At 38.6% G+C, this 10,800-nt stretch overlaps 4 protein-coding genes across 4 annotated transcripts; 3 read left to right on the top strand and 1 right to left on the bottom strand.

Annotated features, from left to right (window-relative positions):
* Positions 1–412: 412 nt before the first annotated feature.
* On the top strand, positions 413–1,110 carry LOC102584405 (G-type lectin S-receptor-like serine/threonine-protein kinase At5g24080). Its single transcript, XM_015309395.1, has one exon. It carries the CDS (start codon positions 454–456, stop codon positions 1,057–1,059), a length of 606 nt encoding a protein of 201 aa, XP_015164881.1. The 5' UTR covers positions 413–453; the 3' UTR covers positions 1,060–1,110.
* Positions 1,111–2,454: 1,344 nt separating this feature from the next.
* On the top strand, positions 2,455–3,160 carry LOC107057749 (G-type lectin S-receptor-like serine/threonine-protein kinase SD2-5). Its single transcript, XM_015309394.1, has one exon. It carries the CDS (start codon positions 2,455–2,457, stop codon positions 3,154–3,156), a length of 702 nt encoding a protein of 233 aa, XP_015164880.1. The 3' UTR covers positions 3,157–3,160.
* Positions 3,161–4,113: 953 nt separating this feature from the next.
* LOC107060877 (uncharacterized mitochondrial protein AtMg00810-like) lies at positions 4,114–5,081 on the bottom strand. Its single transcript, XM_015309354.1, has 2 exons — positions 4,985–5,081; positions 4,114–4,751 (listed from the first exon to the last, which is right to left on the bottom strand). The coding sequence occupies exons 1-2, from the start codon at positions 5,079–5,081 to the stop codon at positions 4,114–4,116; spliced, it is 735 nt and encodes a 244-aa protein (XP_015164840.1).
* Positions 5,082–5,575: 494 nt separating this feature from the next.
* Positions 5,576–7,885, top strand: LOC107060885 (uncharacterized). The gene is made up of 2 exons (XM_015309396.1): positions 5,576–6,693; positions 7,008–7,885. The coding sequence occupies exons 1-2, from the start codon at positions 5,628–5,630 to the stop codon at positions 7,040–7,042; spliced, it is 1,101 nt and encodes a 366-aa protein (XP_015164882.1). The 5' UTR covers positions 5,576–5,627; the 3' UTR covers positions 7,043–7,885.
* The last annotated feature ends 2,915 nt before the right edge of the window (positions 7,886–10,800 follow it).

Raw genomic sequence — 10,800 nt, forward strand, 5'->3', positions numbered from 1 at the left:
GGGGTTAGGGGGTGGGTGGGTTGGCGGGGGGAAGGGGGAGTCGGAGTAGTAAAAAAATAATAATTTTTGAGGCGTTGGAGTTGGGGGTAGGGATGGGGGTGGGCAGGTTAAATTTAAAAGTTCTAAGTATTTTTTTCGTGGGGTGTGGGGTGTGGGTTGAAGAGTATATTTTGCTTTTGAAGCTTTTAACATGATCCCTATAATAATATGGGTAAATATGGATACTCATATTACCCATTGAGGAACTCGTTTTTATCCATCTAAAATATGAGTTGAGTAGAGTATTTTACCCATTTTTATTAACTCATTTTCGATCAACTCATATTCGACTCAACTTGCTAGTTTGCCACTCCTACTTATACATAATACGAACAAGAAGAAGACTGAGGGAGTAGTAACAAGCAAACCGATACATATAATCTTTCTATTAGCTTTGGCTTTGTTGAGAAAGCAATGATGGAAGAACATAGACAATATTTTCGTATCCTTTTCTTCATTTATCTTCTCTTCTGTTCTTCTCAATTCGCTATATCCCAACGTTTAGTGAATTTCATTTCCGGTGTTCCCACTTTGTGGATCAACAAACTTACTTATACACCCATCCTTCTGGAACGAAATACTGGCCTACAATTCCTCTACGGCTTCTCTTGCAATTTCTATCCGACAGAATGCTTTCTTGGTATCTCATTAGTAGTTTACAACAGCACCGCTGGTGAGACCATTTATATAGAGGGAGGACACTTAGTTTGGTCTGCTAATCGAGACCGTCCAGAGAAAGCCAATGCAACCTTGCAACTAGGCCAAGATGGCAACTTGGTGTTCGCAGACTCTGATAGCACTCTTGTTTGGTCCAGTAATACCACTGGAAAATCTGTTTCTGGCTTTAACTTGACAGAAACGGGGAATCTCATGCTCTTTGATACGACCAACCGCACAGTTTGGCAGTCTTTTGATCATCCTACAGATTGTTTGCTCCCCGGGAAGAATTTGGTTTCTGGTCAGAACCTAACAGCAAACTGTTGGTGTTTTTTTAAAAATGGGGCAGCACAAACAGATTGAAAATGTCTCTCAATAGATTGAAATGACTTTCAATAGCTTTCAATGAATTTATTAAGCATTGAGGGGCTTTAAATAGCCAACATAAAACACATATTCTGCATAATTTAAAATTTAAACACCCTAAAATATCTCAACAACATAAACAAACTAACTAAAATTCAAAATTCAAATTATTCAAACTAAATAACTTATTTTGCTAAAAGTTACTGCAGTAACTAAAAGCAAACTTCAACAAAGCATTTCAGCAGACAATTCGAGTCAAGGTTTATTTTCTCTTACTGTTCTCAATGGACGCTGGGCCACATACATAGATTCTGATCCACCTCAGTATTACTACAGTTCAGATAATCCCGATAGTCCTTATTGGAGTTTTGATGGTCATATCCTTACTGCTTTACAATATCCTTCTACATCGATAGCTCAATACATACAGCTTGGGCATGATGGACATTTACGCATATATCAATTGGACAACCTTGAAAATAATATGCTCTGCCTTAATTGGAAAGAGGTATGTGACATTTTGACACTCTCTGACTGTGGCTACCCAATGGTGTGTGGGAGATACAACATTTGTGCAAATGAAGGACAATGTACTTGTCCGGTTGAAGTCAACTTCTTCAGGCCATTTTCTGAGAGGAAGCCAAATCTCGGAGGCACTGAGCTGACGCCCATTTCTTGTGACTCTTCACAGTATCATAGTCTTGTAGAGCTAAAGAATACTGCATATTTTTCATTTGAGTTCAGTCATGAACTAAACTCGAGCGTATTTTGGATTGAGGGGAAAAAGATTGAAGATTGACAAAGGGCATGTCTGAGTAACTGTTCTTGCAAAGCTGCTGTTTATGATCCGTATCTGAATATGAGTCTAGGAGGGAACTGTTTGTTACTGAATGAAGTCTTCTCTCTCATGGACATTGGAGTAGGAACAGCTTTTCTTAAGGTGCAGAATTCCCCAAATGCACCGGTCATTTTCCCTAGACAGAAAATGCCTTTCAAAGTTATCATGGGATGTACTTTGATTGGGATAATTTTGATTCTTTCAGTTTGTTCTGCTCTTTCCAAAAAGAGATCGGAGAAACGCAAAGCTGGTGATTTTCTGGATCTAGAACCAATCTTACCGGGAATCCTAATTCGATTCTCTTACAATGAGCTGAAAATAATTACACAAGATTTCAGCATAAAGCTCGGGAAAGGAGGATTTGGCTCTGTATATGAAGGAACACTGAGAAATGGCACCAAAATAGATGTGAAGCATCTGGATGGAGTAGGTCAAGTAAAGGAATCATTCTTAACAGAAGTAAAGACAGTCGGTGGCATTCACCATATCAATCTGGTAAAACTCCTTGGATATTGTGCCGAAAAAAGCCACAGGCTTCTAATCTATGAGTATACATGGTGAATGGATCGAGGTGGATCACGCAAGAAAATGGGCTTACATGGAACACAAGGCAGAGGATAATATCAGATATTGCGAAAGGATTAGCTTATCTACATGAGGATTGCAGCCATAAGATAATTCATTTGGACATTAAACCACAAAACATCCTTATAGATCAAAATTTCAATGCTAAGATATCTGATTTTGGTCTGTCGAAGCTAATTGAGAAAGACAAAAGCAAAGTTGTGACTAGAATGAGAGGAACGCCGGGGTATATAGCCCCTGAATGGTTGAGCTCAATAATCACTGAAAAAGTTGATGTGTATGCTTTTGGAATTGTGCTCTTGGAAACTCTCTGTGGACGAAAGAATTTGGACTGGTCCCAAACTGATGAAGAAGATGTCCATTTGCTAACTGTTTTTACGAGAAAAGCAGAACAAGAGCAGCTCACAGATATGGTTGACAGAAACGAAGATATGCAGCTCCACAGAGAAGCAGTGACAGAAATGATGAGCATTGCTGCATGGTGTCTACAGGGCGATTTCTCCAAGAGACCATCCATGTCATTGGTGGTTAAGGCACTCGAAGGTTTGGTGACTGTTGAAACCAACTTAGATTATAATTTCAGAAATGTACCTAAGGTTGGGGCAGGCAACCAACCGAGGGAAGCCGCTATCAGCTCAAAATTGCCATCAGTTTTATCGGGACCGAGGTAAACAATGTCTAATTCTAGCACAAATTCTTATGGTGTATTACATTACAATTCATGAATGTAATATTCGGTAACTTTGCATTAGATTTTTTGAGTTTCATGAATGGTGTATGACATTACAATTTGTAACATTACTTGGAATTACATGAATGTAGTAGACATTCTGAAATTGCACTTTGTCTCGAGATATGACGAGGCACGGACACTGTCTTGCCAATATTAGTTATTGGTATTCTTGAATTATTTTTCATCACCATTACTCGATCGCCCTTATATTTGCTCATGTTGATCAAATTTTTCTCATCACCGTCATGTGATTGGTGTCAATTTTCACTTGAATGCCTCTCAAAGTGAGAGAGTCTTTCCATTATATAGAGAAAATAAAGATTACACATCCCTAAAGATCCGCCATTCCTATCCCTAAAGATCAACTATTCTATCTATACAAATTTGCCATTGAATCCCTCTAAATTTGCCTTGCTATCCCTCCAAATTAGTTATTCTATCACAATATTTATTCATATGATTCTACAACAAATGTATATGATCATGCTAATTTATATCACTATATAATTACATTAATATATACAATCACTTAGTTGTCTATCATGCTAACATCCCACCTCAAATTGATGCTGGTGGATCAAGAAGCATCAATTTGCCTACTAGAAACTGATGGCGTTGCCGTGCCATGGATTTGTAAACGCATCAGCTATTTGAAGATCACTGGACACATGTGGAAGAGTAATGACTCCTTTATCTACAACTTCTCGTATATAATGACAATCCACTTCGATGTGTTGGTCCTCTCATGAAAACTGGATTAGTAGCAATCTGAATAGCACTTGTATTGTCAGCGTGGAGAGGAGTAGGATGAGATTGGGGGAAATCCAATCTCAGCAAGTAATCCACGAAGCCATACAACCTCGGAGCAAGCAGTAGACATGGATTGATATTCAGCCTATGTTGAAGATTTTGACACACTATCTTGCCTTTTACTCTTCCAAGATATCAATGACTCTCCAAGAAACATGCACCAACCAGAGACTGAACGACAAGTATCAGGACATCCCGCCCAATCAGAATCACTAAAAGCATTAAGACGAATAAGAGAACCACTTGGAAAGAACAATCCACGAGTAGATGTTCCTAGAAGGTACCGAATGATGCAACGAACAGCCACCAAGTGGAGATGACGGGGAGCTTGCATAAATTGACTAACTTGTTGAACTGCAAAAGAGATATCATGCCGAGTAATAGTAAGGTAATTAAGACTCCCAACTAATTGTCGAAATATAGTTGGATCAGGAAGAAGATCGCCTTCCCCACATCGATACTTCACATTCAATTCCAGTGGAGTATCTACGGAGGAGGAAACTTGAAAACCAGCCAAAGAAATCAGATCCTGAGTATATTTGTGTTGGTTTAGAAATACACCTGAAGCAACATTATGAACTTCCAAACCCAAAAAATAAGTAAGAGTACCAAGATCTTTCATATGAAAAGAATCTTTAAGCTGCTGTTGGAGGCAAGTGATTAGTGAAGAATCAGTTCCTGTGATAATAATGTCATCTACATACACCAAAAGAAGAACACAACCTGTAGATGTTTTCCGAAGAAACAAAAATGAGTCATATTTGCTCTGCTCAAAAGAAAATTGTAGCAAAGTAGACCGGAACTTATCAAACCAAGCTCTTGGAGCTTGTTTTAATCCATACAAAGACCGCTTCAACTTGCATACATCTGATGTAGGCAATGAGAAACAACCAATCGAGCTTTGTACCGATCAAGAGTTCCATCAGAATGAAGTTTGATTGAATAAACCCACTTACATCCAATAGGGCGGACATTTGAAGGACATGAAACAATGTCCCATGTGTCATTTTCTTTAAGAGCCAAAGCTCTTCCTCCATTGCTTTCTGCCAACATTCATGCTTGGAAGCTTGTGAGTAACAAGATGGAACAGATATGTTGGATAAAGTAGAGGAAAAGCCATACCAATTGGGAGTACGAGATGCTCTTGTAGATCGCCAAGTAGGCTCAAGAGGACCATATCTTGAAGAATTCTCAGATTCTAGTTGTGGTGCAGTTTGAGGCGGTGGATCAGTGTCGGGATAGGGTAAATATTGGAAGTTAGATTAGTTGAGTTGATTAATTAGCTTAATGATTGTATTAACAGTTAGTTTGCTGGTTGTATACAACTGTTAGTTTGTTAGAGATAGCACGTGGGCAGTTGGCTATTTAGCACTGCATTTGTACATTGAGAAAGATCAATACAAACAGAACAAAATTTTCTCTTCCAAAATATTCTCTCTAGACTTAGGATCTTCCATGGCTGAATTCAGAGCTTGGACCTAAGCTGAGAAATTCTACATGGTATCAAAGCAGGCGTGACTGGATTGCACGTTTTTTTTCTCTTTTTTTCTTTTCTGAGAATTTTGAGCTCTTTACTGAGATTTTTTGAGCTTTGCGAAAATGGAGACTGAGAAACAGCTCGCACATACGCATCCTTTGTACGTTCATCCGTCGGATACTCCGGGATCGACTTTGATTCCAACACAACTAACCGAATCAGATAATTTCGGACTATGGCGAAGATCGATGTGTATCGCCTTACAAGCTAAGAGAAAATTGGGGTTCATAACTGGCACTTGCAGAAAGGATCAATTCAGTGTAGATCTGCATGAAGATTGGGAAACATGTAATGCGATTGTGCTGTCCTGGATCATGAACACAGTGTCGAAGAATCTCCTTAGTGGAATTGTATACACATCAAATGCACATCTGGTTTGGGAAGATCTCAAAGAGCGATTCGGTAAAGTGAATCGAGTTCGCATTTTCCAATTGCATAGAGAAATAGCTACGATTTCTCAAGGGCCTGACATTGTGGATGCATATTTCACCAAATTGAAGGAGCTTTGGGCTGAATATGATGCTTTAGTGCCTTCACCAGGTTGTGATTGCGCAAAATCGAAGGATTACATCGAACACTTACAACGACAGAGGTTACTTCAATTTCTTTCTGATTTAAACGAATCGTATGAACAAGCGCGAAGACAAATTCTGATGAAAACAATTGAGCCTACATTGAACCAGGCTTATGCCATGATAAGTGAAGATGAAGGACACATGTCCAGTTCATTTGGAATAACAGGAGGAAGAGGTGATCTGATAGCTATGCAGGTTGGTCGCGGACAACCATATAGAGGCAAGAAACCTTTCATGCAATGCACACATTGTGGTCTCAAGGGGCATCTGAAGGAGAAATGTTACCAGCTGATTGGTTATCCAGCAGACTGGAAAGGGAAGAAAGTTATGGCTAATGCGGTTGCTATGACTAATACAGTTGCTATGGATACAAATGTTGGCAGAAGTTTTGTAGCACAAGAGAGAGTAACTCCTGGACACTACTACAAAGGTGAACAACTAGGATACTACCACAATGGCCAATATTATTCTTTCACAGAAGAACAACACAAGCAGGTTTTGGGGATGTTACATGCTAAAAGGGACACTGGAGAGCATCAAGGCAATCTGGCAGGTATTGCTACTTCCTTAATGGCAGACCTATATTCTAAAGAGTGGATTGTGGATTCAGGTGCTTCACACCATATTACTGCTAACTATAACATGCTCAAAAGTAGGACTGAAATCAATAGTAAGCAACAAGTAAATATGCCTAATGGAGGGCAATCTAATTTAACACATATTGGAATCGCAGAATTTCTTGAGAATATGCTGGTGGATAATGTGCTTTATGTCCCAGACTTCAAATATAATTTGTTGTCAGTTTCCAAATTGACCAAGAGCCTATCTTGCTCTGTCACTTTTTTTCCTGATTTTTGTGTATTTCAGGATCTTTACAGTGGCAGGGTGAGGGGGATTGGTAAGGAACAATGTGGCTTGTATGTTCTGAAGCAAGATAATCGTAAGAAGGATATGACTACTTTAGTAAATAATGCAGTTGTAGAAGGAAGATGCACTGATGGAAATCTATGGCATAAGAGGCTAGGGCATGCATCAACTAAGACTATGAAGAGTTTAAGTTTCCTACAAAATAAAGACTTGAATGTCGCTGCAAACAATGACTGTCCAGTCTGTCCACTAGCTAAACATAGTAGATTGGTTTTTCCTATTAGTTCTACTAGAAGCATGATACCTTTTGAGTTGCTGCACATGGATGTATTGGGTCCTTACAAGACTCCTACCCATGACAACAAACATTATTTCTCACTATTGTTGATGACCATACTAGATTTACATGGATCTACTTGTTAAGTCTGAAAAGTGATGTAATTGTGGTGCTTAGAACTTTTCTATCTCAAATAAAGACTCAGTTTGCATCTGTTGTGAAGATTGTTAGGTCGGACAATGGTACTAAATTTTTTAACAAAAATTGTACTAATTTATTTACTTCATATGGTATTATTCATCAAAGTAGTTGTGTTCATACCCCTCAACAAAATGGGGTAGTTGAGAGGAAACACAGACATATCCTAAGTGTTGCAAGAGCTCTTAAGTTTCAAGCCAATATTCCTGCCAGATATTGGGGTGAATGCATTGAAGGAGCTGTTTATCTGATAAATAGATTACCCAGTGATGTGTTGAAAGGTCAATCTCCTTTCGAACTATTATATGGAAAAACTCCTTTGTTCAGTCACTTGAAGGTATTTGGTTGCATGTGTTATGCTACCAACCCAGTCAAGATTGATAAGTTTGGGGAAAGAGCCAAGGTAGCTGTTTTCTTGGGGTACTCTGTTACTCAAAAGGGTTATAAGCTTCTCAACCTTGCAACCAGAATGTTCTTTATTAGTAGGGATGTAGTATTCAAGGAACACTTATTTCCTTTTGGCCAGACCTCTTCTAATGAACCTGATCAATTCCTTGATATGATCCATGTTAAGGAGAATAATACTGATCCTACATTACCTCATCATTATGATGAAATTCATTCAGATCCAATGGTTACAAATGAAAACATAGCTATTTATGAGACTATTTCTATGCCTACTGTTGATGTTATACATGATGCTACAACTACTGGAAATTGTCCTGATATTGATACTACTGTCACTGAGGTTGATGATAATGATGTAGTCTCATCTCCTAGTGATGACTATACTGCTGATGAGGTTGCACAAATGATAGTCCCAGGTTCTCAGGAAAACGTGGCTCAGATTGCTCCAAGAAGATCAGCAAGAACTGTTAAAGCACCCCTTTGGCATGAAGATTATATCAGTACAGGGAAAGGGAAAGCCAATTTGGCAACTACATATTCCTTGACTGACTGTGTGTCATATCACAAATTATCTGATAATTGTAGAAGTTTCGTAGCAAAAATCTCTGAAGTCACAGAACCACACCACTATAAAGAAGCTTCCAAGGATACTAGGTGGGTGGTTGCAATGAAACAGGAGATTAAGGCTCTAGAAGACAATGGCACATGGGAAGTGGTTGACCTTCCAAAAGGTAAAAATGCAGTGGGTTCCAAATGGGTGTACAAGGTGAAATACAAAGCTAATGGAGAGATTGAAAGGTTCAAAGCAAGATTGGTTGCCAAGGGCTATAGTCAACAAGAGGGCCTTGATTATCATGAAACATTTTCTCCGGTGACCAAGATGGTCACTGTCAGAACCATCCTTGCATTGGCAGCTTCACGAGGTTGGAATTTATCTCAAATGGATGTTTACAATGCATTCTTGCAAGGTGACTTACTTGAGGAAGTGTATATGGAGCTTCCACAAGGCTTCAAAGGTCAAGGAGGGGCTAAAGTGTGTAAGTTGTTGAAGTCATTGTATGGCCTGAAACAGGCATCAAGGCAATGGAACATCAAACTATCAAATGCATTGATAGATGCAGGGTATTGCCAAAGCTTATATGACTATTCAATGTTCACCAAGAGAAGAGGAGATGACATCGTGGTGATCTTAGTCTATGTAGATGACCTATTGATTACTGGGAGCAATGATGATCTAATTCATGAAACCAAAGTGGTGTTGCATCATAAATTCAAGGTGAAAGACTTGGGAGAGTTGAAGTATTTCCTTGGAATAGAGATTCTTCGATCTAGCAAAGGGATATTGCTGAATCAGAGGAAGTATGCTCTGCAGATAATTTCAGACTTGGGCCTAGGAGGAGCAAAGCCAGCATCCACACCTATGGATCCTAATCAGAAATTCACATCTATTGAGTATGATGAACACACATGAAACTCAGAGGATGTTCCTTTGACAGATATCACAGCTTATCAAAGACTGATAGGAAGATTGTTGTACTTAACAATTACAAGACCTGACATAAGCTTTGCCATACAAACGTTAAGTCAGTTCATGCAGACACCTAAAGAGTCTCACTGGAATGCAACAATTAGACTTGTGAAATACATCAAACAAGAACCTGGAATGGGAATATTGATGAGCAGTAACAAAGCTGACTCTCTAACATGTTTTTGTGATGCAGATTGGGCTGCATGCCCAAACACCAAGAGATCAGTGACAGGATTCCTAGTGAAGTTTGGAGAATTATTAATTTCATGGAAATAAAAAAAACAGCAAACTGTGTCTAGAAGTTCTACTGAGGCAGAATATAGAAGTTTGGCTACTACCACCTCAGAAATAACTTGGCTATTAGGATTGTTCATAGAATTAGATGTGTTCATCAAGCAACCCGTGGATGTTTATTCTGATAGCAAGGCTGCTATACAGATTGCAGCAAACCCCATCTTTCATGAGCGCACTAAGCATATCGAAATAGATTGCCACTTTATCAGAGACAAGATTAAGGCTGGAATTGTGCAGACTCATCACATTGGAACAAAAGATCAACAAGCAGACTTACTCACAAAAGGGCTTGGAAGAACTCAACATGAGTATTTATTGAGCAAGCTTGGAGTACTTAATATTCTTCATCCTCCAGCTTGAGGAGGAGTATTGGAAGTTAGATTAGTTGAGTTGATTAATTAGCTTAATGATTATATTAACAGTTAGTTTGCTGGTTGTTGACAGCTGTTAGTTTGTTAGAGATAGCACGTGGGCAGTTGGCTATTTAGCACTGCATTTGTACATTGAGAAAGATCAATACAAACAGAACAAAATTTTCTCTTCCAAAATATTCTCTCTAGACTTAGGATCTTCCATGGCTGAATTCAGAGCTTGGACCTAAGCTGAGAAATACTACAGCAAAGTTGGCCGACATCGTTCATACACAAATCTAGGTTTGAACCTCTTAAAAGAAGATAATAAATCCTCAAAAGTAGGAAGAAGAGGAGAAACAAAAGATGAATCTACAATTGTAGGAAAGAATTACTGATTCTCAAAGAAAACAACATTTCTAGAAATACGAAATTTGTGAGAACATGGATCATAACAAATAAAACCTTTTTGTGAAGTACTATAACCCATAAAAGCACATTTAGTAGAGTGTACAGAAAGTTTATTGCATTGCGAAAGAGGTAAATGCACAAAACAAACACAACCAAATGTATGAAAATCACTATAGTTAGGATTTTGGTGATAAAGACGAAAATATGGAGACTCAAGATTTAGCACTTTAGATGGCAATCTATTAATTAAATAGACAGCAGTAGACAAAGCTTCCACCCAATATTTAGATGGTACAGATGACTCAATCAATAAAGTACGAGTGACAT

The sequence above is a fragment of the Solanum tuberosum genome, unplaced genomic scaffold, assembly GCF_000226075.1.
Source record: "Solanum tuberosum cultivar DM 1-3 516 R44 unplaced genomic scaffold, SolTub_3.0 scf00102, whole genome shotgun sequence".
NCBI lineage: Eukaryota > Viridiplantae > Streptophyta > Magnoliopsida > Solanales > Solanaceae > Solanum > Solanum tuberosum.

Coding starts and splice junctions, on each gene's coding strand:
- LOC102584405 (XM_015309395.1), top strand. CDS start 454: ATGATGGAAGAACATAGACAATATTTTCGTATCCTTTTCTTCATTTAT.
- LOC107057749 (XM_015309394.1), top strand. CDS start 2,455: ATGGTGAATGGATCGAGGTGGATCACGCAAGAAAATGGGCTTACATGG.
- LOC107060877 (XM_015309354.1), bottom strand. CDS start 5,081: ATGTTGGCAGAAAGCAATGGAGGAAGAGCTTTGGCTCTTAAAGAAAAT. Junction 4,752..4,984: donor AAATGTCCGCCCTATTGGAT/GTAAGTGGGTTT, acceptor AAACATCTACAG/GTTGTGTTCTTCTTTTGGTG.
- LOC107060885 (XM_015309396.1), top strand. CDS start 5,628: ATGGAGACTGAGAAACAGCTCGCACATACGCATCCTTTGTACGTTCAT. Junction 6,694..7,007: donor GCATCAAGGCAATCTGGCAG/GTATTGCTACTT, acceptor TGTGTATTTCAG/GATCTTTACAGTGGCAGGGT.